At 40.6% G+C, this 19,745-nt stretch overlaps 1 protein-coding gene across 2 annotated transcripts in view; it reads right to left on the reverse strand.

The window, feature by feature from the left end:
* The window catches only part of PECAM1 (platelet and endothelial cell adhesion molecule 1), a 67,133-nt gene extending 47,711 nt beyond the window's left edge, over positions 1-19,422 (reverse strand). For both annotated transcript variants that reach the window (XM_032210529.1, XM_032210528.1), the window contains exons 1-4: positions 19,188-19,422; positions 19,063-19,089; positions 3,275-3,568; positions 1,294-1,599 (exon numbers count right to left, since the gene is read on the reverse strand). In XM_032210529.1, the coding sequence (XP_032066420.1) occupies positions 1,294-1,599; positions 3,275-3,568; positions 19,063-19,089; positions 19,188-19,221 (661 nt within the window). In that variant the 5' untranslated portion in view covers positions 19,222-19,422. The remainder of the gene's footprint in view (positions 1-1,293; positions 1,600-3,274; positions 3,569-19,062; positions 19,090-19,187) is intronic.
* Positions 19,423-19,745: the final 323 nt, after the last annotated feature.

Raw genomic sequence — 19,745 nt, forward strand, 5'->3', positions numbered from 1 at the left:
AGAAGGATACAAAGAACCATATATAGTATTACTTCCTCAGGACAAAACAGTAGACATCTGGCAATGTTGTGCAAATGTAGTAGTAATTCTTTAAGATGTCACAAGACTAATGGTTGTTATAGTTTCTGTAATGATCTTTGAGGACTTAGATATTTTGATGTTTAGTTCTGTTCAAAACCCTGCTATGAACAGTGGAGGAATTTGACAAAAACCTTTAATTGATTTTAAAATATATTACTGCCAGCATCAGAGATAATACAGAACCAGTGATTTTGGCAGTTCTTGTATTTTCAATCAAGAGTGAGCTAACATGCTTGGAATATCTCTGACAATTTGAAAACCGCCTTTTTGATTCAAAGATCCATCTGGCATAGCAATTATTTATCAATATGTTAAGATATTGAATTTAGTAGCTGGAACAGTAAGGTGTACAATAGGCCAGAACCCACAGTTATAGTTGATTAGAGAGTGCTGACTCATGCATGATGCAATCTACGCTAGGATTGGTTGCTGCAAATATAAAGGGGGAGTTTTCCTTTTCCCCCTCCTTTTTCTTCTTCTATGTGCTCTGTATACTGTTTAATTTGCCCCATCATGTTCCTGTGTTCCTGTCTATCTTGTGTTTTTTTTTTCCTGATGATGACAAAGACTGCTATAAATTTGAAATAAATATATACATGTGCTAGTCGTTCCCGACTCTAGGGGGCGGTTGCTCATCTCCATGTGAAAGCCTAAGAGCAGGCGCTGTCCGAAGACGTCTCCGTGGTCATGTGGCCAGCATGACTAAACTCCAAAGGCACATGGAATGCTGTTACCTTCTCATCAAAGGTGGTCCCTATTTTTCTACTTGCATTGTTACATGCTTTCGAACTGCTAGGTTGGCAGAAGCTGGGACAAGTAACGGGAGCTCACTCCATTATGTAGCACTAGGGATTCGAACCACCGAACCAAGAACTGCATCTTAGAAAATTGGGGTCTTTCATAGGTTTCCTTTTAAGAATATTTCATTGATTTGACATGTAGGAATATTTCATCGATTTAACTTTCGAGTTGGCTCCTAAAAGCCAAGTTGACAAGACGTATGAGATGTAGAAAGAACTATTACTAAGTGATTCCTTAAAGTGTAAAAAAAAAATGTAGAAGAGAATACATTTAGGCTGGTTGGGCTTACCACGAGCATGTGTTTATCTGGGATGATGGGAATTTACAACTCAGTTTGCAGCATTTTTTAAACAAAATCAAAAAGCATAATTTTACTTATTAGTTTTGAAAGTAAAAGCCTGACTAACTTACGAGTCACGGTGACAATTGTTCGGTTACTGCGCTCCGAGGTTTGAGATCCTGTCATTGAATTCATCTGGACAGCACATTCAAAATATAAAATCCTGTCTCCGGCATCAATGGGAAATTCTAACTCAACAAAATTTTCATATTGCGATGTTCGTCTCCTCTCATGTACAACTCCATTTGCAGACTGTGCAGTTTTATAAAATGTGAAATAAAAAGGTGGCTTTTCTTCCGGCACTTCACAGCGTAAAAGTACATTTTCCCCTTCCATCACTTCTGTTTTCTGGACACTCAATATCGGCTTCACTATGCCTTCAAAATAGAGAAGCATTCATGAATTAAATTATATCTTTGCAAGTGACAAGCTGGAACCCATTTTAAACAGCTTGATCTTGGGATTTTCATGTGTTAATACGTGAAAAATCTCGAGCTCAAGCTGTTTTTTCCAGCTCTGAAAAAAAGGAAGCCTAGCATCTTGGATCTTTTTTTTCTAAAGATCTTCTAAAATTCTTTCCTTTTTGAAGTTGTTATAAGAAGTTATAAGTTATGACAAGTTGTAAAAAACTGGAGAACCATGTTGGTTAAGGCATAGGGCTAGAAACCAAAGAATCGTAAGTTCTAGTGCCACTTTGGACATGAAAAGCCAGCTGGATGACTTTGGGCCAGTCAGTCACTTTCTCAGCCCAACTAGCCTCACAAGCAGAGGTAAAAACCAGCATGTTCTGACAGGTTCTGGAGAACTGGTAGCAGACATTTTGAGTAGTTCAGAGAACCGGTAGAAGAAATTTTGAGTAATTCAGAGAACCAGCAAATGCCATCTCTGGCTGGCCCCAGGAGTGGGGAGGGAACGGAAATTTTGCAGTATCCTTCCCCTGTAGTGGGGTGGGAATGGAGATTTTGCAATAGACTTCCCCTGACATGCCCACCAAGCCACGGCCACCAAGCCACATCATGCCCACCACGCCACGCCCACAGAACTAGAAGTAAAAAAAATTGAATGTCACCATTGCTCACAGGGTTGTTGTTGTGAGGAAAATAGGAGGTGGAAGGAGCATTAGGTATGAGTTATTTATAAAAATAATAAAGGCAGGAGAAAAAAATAGCCCAAAGAGGCAAATAGCAACTGACAGAGAGATCGTTTTGATAAAGTGAAAAAAGAGCAACTTTCTTTGGGAAAAGTATCACCTAAAGCAGTGGGTCTCAACTTTCCTAATGCTTCGACCCTTTAATACAGTTCATCATGTTGCGGTGACCCCCAACCATAAAATTATTTTATGTTTTCTGTATTTTTTCAAAAATATGTGTTTTCCGATGGTCTTAGGCAACCCCTGTGAAAGGGTCGTTCGAACCCCAAAGGGGTCCCGACCCACAGGTTGAGAACCACTGACCTAAAGAAAGCCATTTTGTATGTCATGGTTTCTTTATGGATTAGAGCCAAATGTCACTGAAGTGTTGCAAAACCTCTTTGGATTACTTCCTTGTAGTGCAGACTTGGGAAAGGCTGTTTTGTTGCTTTGGAGATTTGTAATCTAATTGGTAGAATAGAAGGATTTTCAAAAAACAACTGAATAAAAATCAGTCCCAATAGAATTTTACACAAGAGAACTACATCCACAGAAAAACACCAGGAAGACATGACTATGAAAAACATGGGACACAAGTGATAAGGCTGGGTGCTTTCCAGGAAAAATGCTAAAATACGTTGTAAAAAAAATGAAAAATAACACAAAAAGATTTTCTGGAATAAGCAGAAAGAAAAGAAAAGAAAGAGAAAGAGAGAGAAAGAAAAAAGAAAGAAAGAAAGAAAGGAAGGAAGAAAGAAAGAAAAAGGAAGGAAGGAAGGAAGGAAGGAAGGAAAATAAGGAGGAAAAATTAGAAAAAAGCACTGTGGTAAAAATACAATTTGAAAATTTGTATTTAATCTTTCCTATCTATAAAAAAAAGTTTTAATACCCGAGTTATTCCTTCAAAGTATAGAGACACCTACCTTCAACTTTAATGGTCAAAGGAGCACTGGATTTTTTTTTCTCCTCAACACTTAATGAACAGTCATAGTATCCTGAAGAAGAAAATCTAGCTTGTGAGATTGTATACTGAGCGCTATCTTGTTCAACCATGTTAGTAAACAGAAGGTCACCATTCTTGAAAAATGAAAACGTGTAATTCAGTCGAAAATGTTCGTTCTTGCTAATGTCTACAGAACAGTTGAGGATGAGTGAGTCTCCATTGCGCACTTCATTTTGTGGAAAAGCCTGGAGTGAAACTTTATTGATAGTGAACACTGGAAAAGAAGAGAAATGTTCATGATATTAGTTTCAGGAATTATCCACAGTCTGTTTTACCCCCAGAAATCATTATATTGGATCCATACATCCAACGCATTTGAATAGGATGTTAGCCACTAAAGTAATCTGATTGTATTTCTTATGAATTTTTTGATTAATCAAATCAATAATAGGCTTGATTTGATTAATAAAAAAAATACATAATTGTATGCTTTGATTTGCATTTATTTGATACATTCTTAAACTGAGTAAAGATGCTTTGTAGTCCAAAGCATACTAGATTGCAAAAGACTGTACTAGGTCGTTCTGTAAGATATTAGTCATCTTTCACTTGATGTTGCTAAATATTCAGGCTTATTTTTCCCACAGAAGGATTGTTTCAGTTGATGGAACAACTTCCTGGAGAGCAAAACTGAGGGGTTAATCAAAGAAAAAACCTGAGCAATCCAAAGTGGCTGTCTCTCAACAATGAGGAATGACAGTGAACCAACTGTAAATTAAATACCCATGTTTCCCCAAAAATAAGACAGGGTCTTATTTTCTTTTGACCCCTGAAATAAGCATTTGGCCTTATTTTTGGGGCGGTCTTATTATTTTTGAGATGCAGGAGGTGGCGAGCATGGTCACATTCTATTGTATTTGAATTTGTTAACTAGAGACTCCTTTCCTCTTCTGCTGCAGCATTTTAAGATTTTCCCCCAAATCTGCCCGGATGGCCTGGGAAGATTGCATGGGAGAAGCCTTATTCCCCCAGACATCCCTCTTCTTCATGTTATTTGTTTTTCATTTATTTCTTAACTTTAGTGTATATGATCACCCACCCACTCATTCCTGATATAAACAATAAAATAACCTGTGATCAAACAACAACAAGAACACTTTGAGAGCAATTAAAAAGAGCCCATCTGCTCTAGTGCTTAAGCCATTAATCTAGAAACTGGAAGACAGTGAATTCTAGTTCTGCATTAGGCATAAAGACAATAAGGTGACCTTGAGCCAGACACACTCAACTCTCAAAAGAAGGCAATGATAAACCATTTCTAAAATCTTACCCCCAAAAAATCATGAAAACAATCCCGGCAGTCACTCATTCCTATTGAATGCTCAAATCTCTGTCTCTGTCTGTCTGTCTGTCTGTCTCTCTCCCTCCCTCCCTCTCAAACACACACTCTCAATCACCTAGTGCACTCACAGAACACCAAAAGAGGCTCACCCCACAACCTGGCCTGGTGCCCTGCTTCCACTGATGGAAGTTGTTCCATTACCAGAAGACCTTGACTGGGTTCCATCCAGAATAAGAAGGAAAACAACAAAAAAATTGGATGATTTCATTTGCATTTCTAAAAATTATACTAAATTAACCCCTGAACCAAGTGCTAAAAAACAATCCAACTGCTGGTAAACAGTCCAATAACAAGTACAGAATAGTCAATGATAGGTAACCAATTTGGTCTAGTGGCTCAGACACCAGACTAGAAATCAGGTGAATGTGGGTTCTAGTTCTGCCTGATCCAAGAAAGCCAGCAGAGTGACCTTGTGCCTCATGCTCTCTCTCTCTCAGCCAAGTTTCTCAGCCAAGGGAGCCAGCATTGTCTGAAAATATTTCCTTAGTCATATGGTCAACATGACCATATGTTGAGGCGCATGGAACACTGTTTCCTTCCCACAGAAGTAGTACCTATTTATCTACTTGCATGTGCATGCTTTCAGACTGTTAGGTGAGCAGAAGCTAGGGCAGGAATGGGAGCTCACCCCTTTATGCAGCCCTCAGATCTTAAACCCATGCTATCAGCTCTCCAGCTGACAAGCTCAGAATCTTTAACTGCTAAAATGATTATTTATAAACTCAGTTGTTTGGATTGAGGCAAAACATACATTTCGTGAATGAATGATAAACCTGCCAATTTTGCATCTCATCCCTAAACTACTGATTCACCAAAGCCTCACCATGTTCACTGTCAATCAACTAACCCAGGGGTCGGCAACCTTGAACACCCAAAGAGCCACAAAAGTCCTAACCGGAAGCTCCCCATTCAATTCTGGAGTCAACCAGAAGTCCAGTTCCCCCACCATAGAGTCTCCTCCTAGCATGGCATCCTTTTTCCTCTACCTGTCCTAACCAAAAGCCCTATCAATTGTGGAGCTGACTGGCGACAGGGACCCGCAGCAGAAGGATGAAAGAGCCACGTGTGGCTCCAGAGCCACAGGTTGCTGACCCCTGAACTAGCCACATCAGAACCAGCTCACTGCCTTAGCCCACCTCTCATTTTCTGAACTTTGCAGATGCTTTGTGGCAATGGATCAGTATCTATAAACTGAACTTGTAGCGTGCCAGTGATAATATAAGCAGCAACAGGACTCCTAAAATTCAGAAAACTGACAATGGTCACAGTTATGTGAGTCCAAACAAAACAGAGATTTTGTACAAGTGATCCCCCACCCCCCAAAAAAATGCAAACAGCAAATGCAGTTATTAAGATATAGTGAACTGGGGATTCGTTCTCCCTCAGATGATTTCTCCTGAGGAATATTATTGAATAGCAGAAATTGTTCTAAGAGTTGCTGTTATTTGGTTCATAATATTCAAATATTACTAAATAAATACTTACTTTTACACTGAATGTTTGATATAAAATTTGGCTGAGAAAGGTCAGGGAATGCAATGGAATAGGATGTATCTATAAATACAACTATCCTATCACCAAACAGTGAATTACTCTGCCCTTCAATATGAACATAAAGGAAGGGGGTTTCCTGAAGTGAGAAGTCCCCACATCTTTTAAAAAAAATATTTATTTAGTGATCCATGATTGCAGAAAGCTCAAGAAACACTGTTCTAACTAACCCTGCCCATAATTCTTACGCTTTTAATCTAGCTGAAATCTCCCACTCCCTGCCCGATTCTCTCTCTTTCTCTTTCTTCCGTACAAAATCCCTCTGGAATACGGCTTCAAGTATTAATTTTATTATTTTGTTCATGAGAGGATTGTACGTTGATGAATTAGTTATAGGTCATTTCCACACTTGTGACTCATAGCAGCATCCAACAATTGTGAAGTGATATACAGCCTGTCCTCGCTACTATTATTCTGTCCTCGCTACTATTATTTTGGCACAATAATGGTTGGTTGATTCTAGAAGACACCATAAACTACTGGTGCGGAAATGACTTCAGTATCTTTCTAAGGGAAGCTTTCCAGGTGTTTGCTATCAAGGTTTTTTTTTTAATGTTTGCAGCGATCTGTCTGTACCATTCTTATATACTGAGGTCGATCTGCTTCTTTGATCTAAACTACTGAGCAGATGCCAGGAAAATGTGGATCTTGATTGAACTGACCAATCCACAGAATATGTCATGATAAGGAGTGTAGCAATTTGATCAACCAATAAGCAATAAAATCAGAGGTGGTATTCAGCTGGTTCTGACCAGTTCTGGAGAAATGGTAGTGGAAATTTTGAGTAGTTTGGAGAACCGGTAAATATCACCTCTGACTGGCCCATCTATTATCTGCCTCCAGAGTCCCAGCTGATCGGAAGGGAATGGGGATTTTGCAGTATCCTTCCCCTGCCACGCCCACCAAGCCACACCCACCAAGCCATGTCACGCCCACAGAATCGGTAGTAAAAAAATTTGAATCCCACCACTGAATAAAATGTTGCAGGCCTTTGTCCCTGCTATTAGGGCAAAGTGAGAACTAATTGATTGCAAACAAAAACCCTTGAAAAAGTATTGGGAAGTTCTCAGGAGACAGTGTAGTCCTTTCTACAGAAGAAAAATTATAGTGTGTTGTTTCCTCGTGTTCCTATCCATTTGTCAATTGTGAACATAACACATAATTTTCACAATCCGACCAATCTACTGAGGAGAAATCAGAGGAACCCTAACTGTTAGAACTGACTTTTACAGCTGATCTTTCAAAGTAGTGGATTGGGGAGGGGGCAGGGAAAAGAAAGATTGTCCTGGAAGAGCCAGCTGTAGAAACAGCAGGAAGATCAAGAGAAACACCAACACTTTACATGTCATTGACAGTAGCTGCTATTGGGAAAAGATATTAGAGACTTTCAGATCTTTGAAAACTGCCATAGATAGATTGCTTTCCTGCAGGGAAAACTGTGGAAAGCTTTCCTTAGCCAGAAGGAAAAGCATAAATTAGGGATGATTTAGGAGTTGAATCAGGTACATTTGAGGTTAATTCAGGCTACCAGGACAGCTTGTTGACATTAAAGAGACCAAATGCAGCAATAAGCATCACTTAGGTTGTGTTATTGCCCCATAATATTGAGAGTATCTCTGTTGTTCATGAACAGTTGGGTTGGGTTGATATTGGATATTGTTGGCAAAGCAACTTAAAGACAAAGGCTTTGGAGTAGGGTCTGGGTTTGTCAGAAAAAGACAAAATTGTGTAGTCTGTTGTTTTATAGGTGATATTGCTGCTGCTAGATAATTTTAGGCTCTGAAAGTGGTATCTAGAGCCAGTCTAGAAGGCTGCACTGTATATGTTCTTCATGTAAAGTGGACCAACGCCCATTTTCCTTCTCCCCTACTAAGCTGCTGTTCCATTGGAATAGCAACTAGTGATGCTCCATTCCTGATAAAAGGCAACAGACAAAAGCTAGTTTTGCCAGTCCTGACTGAAACAAAAATAAGACCTTTAGCATATGAAATCTCATGTTTTAAATAGACTGAAAACAAGGTTGGTTTCCACACAAGAGAACAGGATTTGGATATGAGATTTGGAACCATCCATTTCTATTCAGGAAGCATAGACGTGATCTCCATTCCTAATTCACAAAAAGGAGTTTTGGCTAGAAATGATGTCTAATCAAACAAAATGTGCACTATGGCTGATTGCAGGACAGGATATTATAATATGCCAGGGAATTTTCAAGGAGGGTCCTGATAGAAATTTCTTGATTTTGGGGATTGGTGCCTATTCCTGAACAGGCGCCATGCCCCTCTGAGCCTATTACTGCCACTGTTGGACCAAGCACCCGATTTGCTTCCAGCTTAGCTGTAGCTCATCTGTTGTTTTCCTTTTCCTTGGGCTGCAACACTGGAGCTTCCTGGAGCTTAAAGGCAGGCCATTTTTCCCATTAGTGGAAATGTTTGCCTCATAGCACCCTTTAGCTCCTTCCCTCCACACAATTATGTAGCCATGGTGACTAACAGCTATTTTTATTATCTGAAAACAAACATGATGAAGCAGAAATGGGAATGGAGGGTGGGGTACAAACTGGCATGCCAATTCTGGCATTGCCCCATGGAGGTAGTGCTGGTCAGACAAATGTGGATCATTGCTAGAGGGCTTCTCAGATTTTGGTGAAGAACATTTGGGGAGACATCTGGTGCAGGGGTGGGTTTCAAAAATTGTTCGAAGCTATTCTGTGGGCGTGGCCTCCTTTGTGGGAGTGGCTTGCCACCCATGTGACCAGATGGGAGTGGCCTGCCACCCATGTGACCTGGTGGGAGTGGCCAAGACGATGTTATTACTAGATATTACTAATTACTAGATATTATTAATATTACTAGATCATTATTAATGCGTAGATAACTGCGGGACATTACACACACACACACACACACACACACACACACACACAAACTATGACAGTGCCAGGAAAACACCAAAAAATAAGAATCCCCCCCCCCAAAAAAAAACTGCCAATGAAATCAGTTTTTTTCCTAAGGACAGGAAAGACAAAGTCACTGGAATAAAAACCATCAAGGCAATGTGGAAAATTATAAAGGACAGGCGCTCACAGAACCATCAACCACCTCAGAATTACCTAAACAACGAGGATGAAACACACTAAATCTGGCAAAGCTGCCTGGCAAGAATCCTGGCCTGCCCATAGAAAAGCAGCCACTTTGAGACATATAAACCTGGTCTGAACACTTAAAAGCAACATATTGCATCACAAAGAAAACATTTGCAAAAAGGAATAACATTTCTTGTAATAAACATTCTATAAACAATAAATAAATAAAAATTCCCTAAAATAATTAAAAACCACCATGTTCAGAGAACACCAAAGGACCCCACAGTCCTCTCCCTCCTTATCTTTTTCTTTTTTGTCCTAACTTTCTCCTCCTTCCCCCCCCCCAACCCCACTTCCTTCTAGCACTGATGATGTTACCTAGTTTGGTAATGAAATGCCTGTAAGAAAACCACCAAGCTCAGAAAGCAGCAAGGATCCCACTATCCCCCACCTCCTCTTTCTCCCTCTCTTTCTCCTGTTTGTCCTTTGTCTTTCTTCCCCCCCAACCCCACTCCCTTCTAGCACTGATGATTTTACCAAACTAGGAGTGCTGGAGAGGAGCTCTCACAGGGCGAAGAATCTATCTGCAGCTGTAAATGACTGCAAGCAGCAGCTTCAGGCACCTGCTCGCAGCTGACAGTTGTGTTTGGGAGCGGAGGTGGCGGCAGCGGAAGCGGGCACAGCACGGGATGTCCCAGAGCCCAGGCACTTTTGGAACCTTCGCAGGGCCAGGAACGACTGGAAAACAAGCCCACCACCGCTTCTGAGTGCCGCATCTTCGCTCCGCAAGTGGCATACGCGCCTGTTGCAAGGACGTTCCATGCTCCAGCCTGGCCAGGGAAGACGGGAGCCCTTCATGCCCACCAAGTCTCCACACGACGTGTCTCCTCAGTCGCGCCAGGGCAACCTTCTGCCCACCCGCCAGCCCGCCCACTGAGTGGTGGCTGGGTGGGTGCCGGGTGAGCCCTGCTGCCCCGGCCACATGGTGCCCACTGCTCACCTTGAAGGCAACATCGTGGAACTCACCACTGCTGCTGAGTGAGAACTGGCTGGGCAGTGCCCTCTGTTAAACACCCTCTCCTGGGCCATGCCTGCGCCCCTACACGGCCCACCTTCTGAGTAGAAGGAGGCGGCGGGGATGCGTTGCTAGGCGGCCGGCAGGGCGGAGGTGGGTGTGGCGCTGCCGCACTTGCCCTTGGGGCTTTTCTTATGGACATGTTGGCTGGCACTGCTTCAGGGCGCCCCGGGCACCGGCTCCTCTGAGTGCAGCCCATTCCCCCTCCCAAGAAGACCATTTTCTTTTTTAAAACGCCTCTGCAGACGATCTTGAAAACCTGCGAGGTTGCTTTGGGAGGGGGAAGACAGGCAGCATTCCCCCCACCTCATCTCTGGTTGCCTGCAGCCTCGGGCCCTGCAGCAACTTGCACAGTAAAGGCAATTAAGAACTTCTCTCACTCGTGAGATTTTCTTTACTGTGCAAAGGCTTGCTTTAAGGCTGCAGGCACTGAGGCTGCAGGCACCCAGAGAGGGGGGGCAGAGGGAAATGCTGCCCATCTGTCCCCTTCCAAAGCAACCTTGCAGGTTTTCAAGATCACCCGGAGAGGCGTTTTTAAAAAAGAAAATCCTGAAAAGCCACAAGATCTGGAGAGACGGGCCGCCAGTCTTTTTTTTTGGGGGGGGGGGAATCCCCAGAACCAGGAGGGCAACCTGCACGGCTTGTTCAAGGAGCAAAAGAAAGGGACAGGAGACGAGTTCGGCTGTTTGAAAAGCCCGGCTTCGAACTCCTCTACTGTTCCTTCTTTTGCTGTCTATACATGCAGTGCAGGTTGCGCTCCCTTTTCTTTTATAGCCAGCTCGTTTCCAATTGGGGGAGGGGGGAAGAAATCAATTTTTCCATCCCTCTCCATGGATCTCCAGCCCAATTGGAAACGAGCTGGCTATGAAAGACAAGGGAGCACAATCCGCACGGCTTGTTCAAACAGCAAAAGAAGGGACAGGAGAGGAGTTTGGCTGTTTGAAAAGCCCTGCTTGGAACTCCTCTCCTGTTCCTTCTTTTGCTGTTTCTATATGCCGAGCGGGTCGTGCTGCCTTGTCGGCAAGGCCGCTTTGCAGCGACAGGGGCCAGGAGCGGTACCAGCGTTCCCGGAAGTTAATTACTTCCGGGTTCACTGACCATCCAGTCCATGCGAACCGGGGCGATCCAGGAGGAACCCACCCCTGATCTGATGGCTGAATGGAGAAGTCCCAAGGTGATATAATTTCAAATAGAAATAAAGAAAATGTTGGAGGCACTAGAAACTCTGAGGGGATGTCCGTATTTGAAAGATGGGAGTACAAAGCTGAATCCAGCATGGAGTTAAAATATGAGGAAAAGCCAGATTTGCTATTCTTGATGGATTCTACAGAAGGACATCAGAGATGGACATAGCTGCTGGAGCAGTGGTGGGTTCCTACCTGATCGGACCGGTTCAGCCGAACTGGTAGTGGTTTGGAGGCCTGGATCACTGGAACCAGCAGGGACTCAGGCCTGCCACGCTCCTGAACCAGTTCTGCAGATGGTGCCGTAAGCACCGCCATCTTGTTTTTTGCTTCTGCACATGCGCAGAGCAATTTTTATTGTACTGCGCATGCACGCACAGCATACATCAAGCATGCACAGCCCTGAGCAAACTGGCAGTAGCAACTGCCGGAACCCACCCCTGTGCTGTTTTTCTTCCCTCTATGACACCTGCAGTCTTTGGAGGAGCCCAACTATTTTCACAATGATCTACTGCATGTAATCTAATTTTAAAGGAGGTGGAGAGTTTGCTTGTATCTACTGTAATGAAGATCAGTGGTCACTTCTTTAAACATTTTTTCTTTTTTCTTTTCTGCACCTTCTATTCACTTTTTCCCTCTCTTTTTTTGTTTTAGTTTGCATTTCATAAATGTTATAATCTCTAATAAAAGGTATTGCAAAGAAAAACCTTTACTCAAGTTGCATGCTAGTTTGAAATGCACCACATCACATGAAAGAAAAATGCGGCTTTAATATTAAAATAAGCTGAAAAAGTTATTGAACAATCAGAATCTAAGGATTTTGCACTCTATACAATTTCCAAAACGTATGTTGGAACTTTGGCAGGTGTTTGATTTTCTGGGTTCAGTCTTAGAATTCCTACTGTAAATATTGTTAATCCTGAGCAAGGGTTATGTTCTCATGTCACATAACCTTTGCACCAACATCTTCCTAACATATTCTTGTGTTGTATATCCATGAAGTTGCCTTCCTCTTGTTCCCAGCCACAGAATGAGACAAGTATACTACATTCTTGTTGTACTAGGGATGCATCCACGGGCAGTCTGAAAGTTGATAAAATCTCTTAGGCGTTGTCTCCCGTTGCTTGGAAGAAATCAACGGGTGCAATGACTAGGAACAAAGGAAATGGAGACAGGATAGGGATTGGCAGTGGGAACTACAAAGAAAATGCTGGTATGGTTTCTGCAGATCCGAGGAAGGGCGGAGAGCACTCTAATTTACTTATGGAGAAAGGCTCAAGAAATAAATGGCACCTGTAGGTGTTTAAGCAAAGGGCTGTATTGAAAGGGAATGAATAAGAACAGGCAACCAAAATATGCCTTTACAAAATTCTAAGAAAAATCGCGTGCCCATTATAAGATGATTAGTAGTAAGAAATCAATGATTTGGCCATTCTTCTCCCTCCTCCAATCAGTTAATTTGCTCAGCAAATGATGGCTTGATTGCTGGCATGCAATAATGGCAGTAAGGAACTAGCAGCCTGTTTCCCATCATGGTATCTACTCCTGGCTGTATACCATGGATCTATAAGGCTTGTCCTTTCTACAGCTGAGACCTATATGAAGCAGTGGTGAAATTCATTTTTTTTTATTACCAGTTCTGTGGGCGTGGTGTTGCTTGGTGGGCATGGCAGGGGAAGGATACTGGAAAATCTCCATTATCACCCCACTCTGGGGCCAGCCAGAGGTGACATTTGCCGGTTCTCCAAACTACTCAAAATTTCTGCTATCCGTTCTCTAGAAACTGTCAGAACCTGCTGGATTTCACCCCTGATATGGAGTCCATCTGCCCATCCATCCATCTCCCAAACCCCTTCAGTTATGTGAATTTTGATTCCTAAACTTCTCAGAAGAAACTCAATTGGAAGGCCACACATCTTGAAAATGCCAAGTTTGGGAAAGATTGCCCTATACAGGTGGTCCATGACTTATGACCATAATTGAGGCCAAAACATTTTTTTGCTAAGAGAGACATTTGTTAAGGGATTTTTGCCCATTTTGCAACCTTTCTTGACACAGTGGTTAAGGGAATCACTGCAGTTGTTCAGTTAGTAACACTGTTTTTAAGTGAATCTGGCTTCCCCATTGACTTTGCTTGTCAAAGGGGATCACATGACCTTGGATGTGCAACTGTCATAAATATATGCCAGCTGCCAAGCATCTGAAATTTGATCACAGGACTATGGAGATGCTGTAATGGTCATAAGTGTGAAAAATGGTCAGAAGTCACTTTTTTCAATACCCTTGTAACTTCAAAATGTCACTAAATGAACTGTTGTAAATCAAGAACTATCTGTACACACAATCAAGACAAACTGGCAGACAAGATATAACCATCTCTAGAATCACGACAGCACTGACATCTGAAGCATTTATTTCCAAAGTGGGAATGATAAATGCTTTGCAATCTGTTTACATGCATTGAAGATTTCAAAATAAACATCAACCATCTCACTACATAAATGACTGATGGTTACCACCAAGAGTTCTGTTTGATAATTCAACCAGCAAAGTTAAACGTTGCATTAGAATGGCTCCCAAATCTGCCTTTTTCAAAAACATTTTGTTCCTTCATAAATAAGATGTTTTTAATGTTATGCCTATGAAATGACATTTGAAGAGCCCATTTTCAAAAAGTCAATGTCACAATTATTTTTAGTTCATCGGTGATTTATATCGCTCCATCTTAATGCCCAGCTGAAGTCAGGAAATCTGTGGACTTTGTTAGTTTAACACAGGGGTTATTTTTTTTCGGGTTTGGTTCATGGGTTGGAATGGTCTTATTAATTATAAAAGAGCACCGCGTGAAACATGTAAGTGTAAGGTATCTATGAATTCAATAACTATAATACAAGTTTTCACACTTTTTCAGGCTATAGAACATGTTAGATGACTCTCCACTACAGATAAAACAATATTCTCTGAACCCCAGCTCAAGAGTTAAAAAATCCTAATAAAAGAAAAATGGTCGTATTTAAATAAACTTTTTACATTTTCTTTTCCTTTTTATTGTTTTTGGTGCTCTTAGGGTCTCATGGAAGCCCATCATATTCTCATGGAATCTTGAGATCTCCGGAACATAATTTGAGAAACCCAAAACCAAAACATTTTTGTGCAAAATTTGGAATATGTCTTGCTGAATAAAATATTTTGAAACAAGGCAGCCATTGTGGTCTTTTGTACCAACTAGCAGAGTTGAAAATGATTTTAGATCATTTACCCAATGGGTCATTTCCCCATATTTAGGGAAACATTCAGTGCTCAAAAGTCAGGCAAAAGTGCCAAAAAATGGGAAGATACAGTATATTCCCCTTATATTGATTCAAAGATTATAGTACCTTATTTCTAGGAAATAGTTGTTTGATCCTTTTTCTCCTAAATTGATGCTATAAGGTAATCCAGATCTTGGAATTAATTGAAAGAACACTATTCATTGAAAGAAAGCCAGTTTGGTATAATGGTTAAGGCCGCAGGCTATAAACTGGGAGACCATGAGTTCTAGTTCCACCTTAGGCCCAAAGATAGCTGGGTGACTTTGGCCTAGTCACTCTCCCTATGCCTGCCACTTTCAAAATCCTGCTAAGAAAACTGCCGGGATTTGTCCAGGCAATTGCCAGGAGTCAACATCGACTTGAAAGCACTAAATACATACATTCTAATTTATAAAAGGCATGTTTTTATCCTTTTCTATTTTAAAGCACAAATACAATTTACCTAATATGCATCACTTTGTCAGTACTGACAATTATAACATCTACTGACATCCCAATTTGGATCTGTGACTGTTCTGACCGAGGCTTCCCCAGCAGCACAAAGCCGAGTCCTGGTCCCAATAAACCGCTTTTATTTAATTTACAGTGAATTCCTCTCCAGCAAATTCCTCTCCCACAGTCTTTCAAAATAGTTCACAATTACCAACCTTTATCAGGCTTGGAGAGTGGCCAGGCTGATATCTTTCAGACACTGCAATACTTGGCAAGAATGCAGGAATGAACCAATTGTCTCCTGCAAACACCCCTCCCCTTTCACTTCTCTTTTATTCCCTATGGGAGGGGCCATTCACCGTCCACCTGTGGCCTTACTTCCAAGTCGACCCTTGTTCCTTAGCTGTTCCCTTCCCCTGGCAGCTCTGTGCATGCGCACACTGGGAACAGAGTCCAGCTGTTCTACTGCCCCACTGATGTCCAATTCTGAAGGCAGCCGATAACTGTCAGACAGCTCAGGTCCCATTTCTGCCTCCGACACAGAGCCCTCATCAGAGCCTTCCCCAGACTCCAGGAATAGCCCATGTTCCTCCCCAACCTCCTCACTGTCCGAATCTGCTGTCAGCTCCGCTGGCTGCTGGTGGGCCACAACAGTAACATTTTTAGCCCCAAAAATGTTCACATACCACAAGCAATTATTAATGTGATTCAGACCCCCTGAAAGTGCGCTTCATAAATTTAAGTTAGTGATTATTCAATTTGATATGCAAGCTTTAATGTTTGAATGGAATAAAGAATTAGAGATTTCCTATTTTGCCCAGACAATAGGAAGAGGTGTTAACGTCAATATTTCAGTAGATCTTATGACATTCAACAAAAATATATATTTTAGACACTTAAATAGAAAAGAGAAAATCTTCATGCAGTTGGAGATACTGTATAATGAAATTAACACTTCATTTAAACTTGTTTATATTCAATACCGTATAATTATTCCTTTTAAGGAGAAAGTTATTACATGGATTAATTCATCTGTGAGAATATCCTTAAAAGGTTCCTTTTTCTATTAACTGAGAATTGACTTCTGGGCGAAGAAAATTGATTCCCTATGTCTTATAGCTATAAAAAACATTATTTTCTCAATAGTGAAAGAATACCATAAGGCTCCAGCTACTTAATGGCTTTCAGAAGTGATGTTAGCAACATATGAATAAATTGCCTACAGAGCTATATTAGTTATGGATGATTATAATGAAATATGATTAGTATTTATTGAAATTTTTATGTAGACATTTCATATATGTTGCTTGTGAATGAATGAATGTTTCCTGAACGAAAATAATGCAAAAAGAAATAATAAGCAAAAGAAATTGGAAGCACAAGATAAGAAAAAAGAAGAGAAAACCTAGTTCATATAGTCAATATTCATTACACTTCTTACATTTTTTCTGCTCTTCCAAAACATTCTATTCCATCACATCTAGACACTAACTGATATATCGCTGCCCCTCTCTCCCTCCCTCTCTTCCTCTCTTTCTCTCTTCCCTCCTTTTCCCTTCCTTTCTCTTTATCTCTCTTTATCTGTCTCCTTCTCTCTCGCTCTCCCCCTCCCTCTGTCTGACTGTCTCACCATCTCTCTGTCTCCCTTTCTTTCTTTTTTTAAAGTCACCTCACTCTCTTTTTAGAATCTCATTAATTCCATCTAATAAACCTCTATTGCTTTTTCTCTCAACCCCATTTATTCTTCCTTTATATTATTTTTCCTCATTCATTCCTACTATTTTACCAAACCACTATGCCCTATTTCTTTCAAACTGGTACCTCACTTTTCTATTGAGTTCACACATTCACTCATTACATCTTTAGCTTCTCCTCTTCTTGTTTACCACACACACATTTCTTAAGTAAACATTTTCTTACATGTATATTTTTCCTGGCACACACAACTCTCACTTTCCAGTTAACAAAGTGGGAAGAAAGACACTCTTAAACTTAGCTGCTTTTACTTCTTCTAGAAACATTAAATCCTTAAATCAGACCTCATACTGAGTGTCACAGCTGATATGTAAAAAAGAGAAGACATCAATCAGACATCAACACATCACACTTAGAAAACCTATAAACCCCATTATAACTTGGTATACTGTGTGAATTGAACAACTGTAGTTTGTAACCCATAGCTTCTGGCCATTAGGGCTTGTCAACAAACAATGATAGAGCAAAACTACCGCTTACTGAAATAATTCTCAAAGTTTATAATAAAAAAACTAAAACTAAACTAAAAAAAACTTAAACTTAAAAAAACTAAACTAAACCACAGCCACAAGTTGGAGAGAAGAATCTGGCCTTCCGCAAATAATAACTGAATTAGTGTCTATCCCTTCCCTCCAATCATAACCTACATTCTTTCAGCAATTAGGGTCTTTTGAGTACTTCAAAATTCGAAATGTTTGGGTAATCTTGCCTCACATAATCTGAATACGATCTATTCCTACATGAATACAAGTGACTTTTTCAAATGTCTACAATTTAGCAAAAATTGCTCCTTGTTCTTCGCTTCCAAACTAGGACCACAATTCTTAAGAAGTTATCCTCCGAATAAGGTTTTGTGGCATTAAAGTTAAAGCTTGAACTTAATATGATGTGACTTGTCCAATCCTGTCTTAAGGAATTTCTTTAAGCAGTCAATGACGTTGGTGATGAAGGGGAATCTGAACATGAATGATAACTTCAGGGGTCCCCACTGGGTGCCAAAAGTGAGCGAACATTTGGGCCAACCATATTCTAAAAGGAGAAAACCTCTATATAATATTCCAGGAATGACAAATGCTTTCTGAAAGGTCTCTTTTGCTTTGAAGACCAATGAAAATCAGTATAATATCCACTGTTAATTTCTCTCTCTCTCTCTCTCTCTCTCTCTCTCTCCCTCCCTCCCTCCCACCCTCCCTCCCTCCCTCTCTCTCTCTCTCTCTCTCTCTCGATACAAACACGGGGGGGGAGAAAGAGAGAGAGAAAAGAAATCCCCCACTTTCCCTACATTAAGGTTTCAACCTGAATTGGCAATGAAGGCACAACGTCTATTGAGACTTTTGAAAAATAGGAGACCTAGTTTTACGCTATTGTAGATAATTCAAAACAGGTATTCAGTGAAGAATGTCAGATTTAGTATTGATTATGATTAAGGTTGATAATTATAACGATGGCTTGAATCTATGAGGAAACTCAATCAATACCTACTGTGGTTCCTATATTAGCAGAACAACTAATAAACTTATGTGCCTTAAAGTCTAATCAATATTTTATGGATTGAGCCTTAGCGAATTGCAGTCCACTGGAATATTATGCCTACTTAAATACAATAGGAATAGCTTCTATATTACATACTCATATAGTAATATGATTTCAGAATATTCCATGATTATTATGAAAAAATTGTGGTCCAGAATGCTTCTACACTGATAAATTTGTTAGACTTTAAAGGTGCCATTAAGATAATTGTAGAGTTGGCTATAATAGAATAACTTAGCCCATAACATAACCACTCTAGAAGCTGAAGTCGGGAATAAAGAACATTCTGTGTTAATGCTTTAAACATATTGTGACTTTTGAATTTCACCCCGGGCCAAATACTGGTCTCACATATGCAGATCTAGAGCAATAAATATTTGTATAACTTCAAATTTCTTTGGAGTAGAATGGTATATATTTTATAAAACATGCAAACTCACCATTATCTTGACTTTTCCCCTCGCCGCCTAAGAGGAAGGAGAGGAAGGAGAAGAGCATTAAACAACAAGTAGAAGGAAACATGCATTAATTTGTTTCTACTGCTGGTGTCCCATCCAGAACTTACAAAATAGGAGTATCAACAGCAAAAGGCAATACATCTCGTAATCGGTAAGCGAACATGAAATTCCAGCATAAAGAAACGATCATGAGTTCCAATAGTTCTCTCCTTTAAGGACTTTATCTTTTCTAAAAAATGAAACTCCAGCAGCACAAAAATCCTGGTGGGGCAGATGTGTTTTCAGCAACCAAGTACTACAAACTGGCAAAATATTGGTCAAGCATTCATTCCCATTATTGGAACTGGAAGTGGCAAACAATACAGATCAGTCTCCAGCAAGCAGACAGGAAATGACTGGCCTTTCCGTAGAGCTTTTGTTAACACGTTTGCTTTGTCCAATTTTCTTATAGTATACTGAAAACCAGAAATCCCAATGATATTATTTCACTGTGTTTTAAAATAATCTTGAATGGCTACTTTAAAGTGTATGGATTCTTTAAGTGTGCTTTTAGTGAGCCAGCCATACAGACTTGTGGTTGGTTTTACAAAGGTGGCAAGTTTTTACTCATGATGTTAAGTGCTCTTTCTTTCTTTCTTTCTTTCTTTCTTTCTTTCTTTCTTTCT

This window comes from Thamnophis elegans, chromosome 2 (genome assembly GCF_009769535.1).
Source record: "Thamnophis elegans isolate rThaEle1 chromosome 2, rThaEle1.pri, whole genome shotgun sequence".
In the NCBI taxonomy this organism is placed as follows: Eukaryota; Metazoa; Chordata; class Lepidosauria; order Squamata; family Colubridae; genus Thamnophis; species Thamnophis elegans.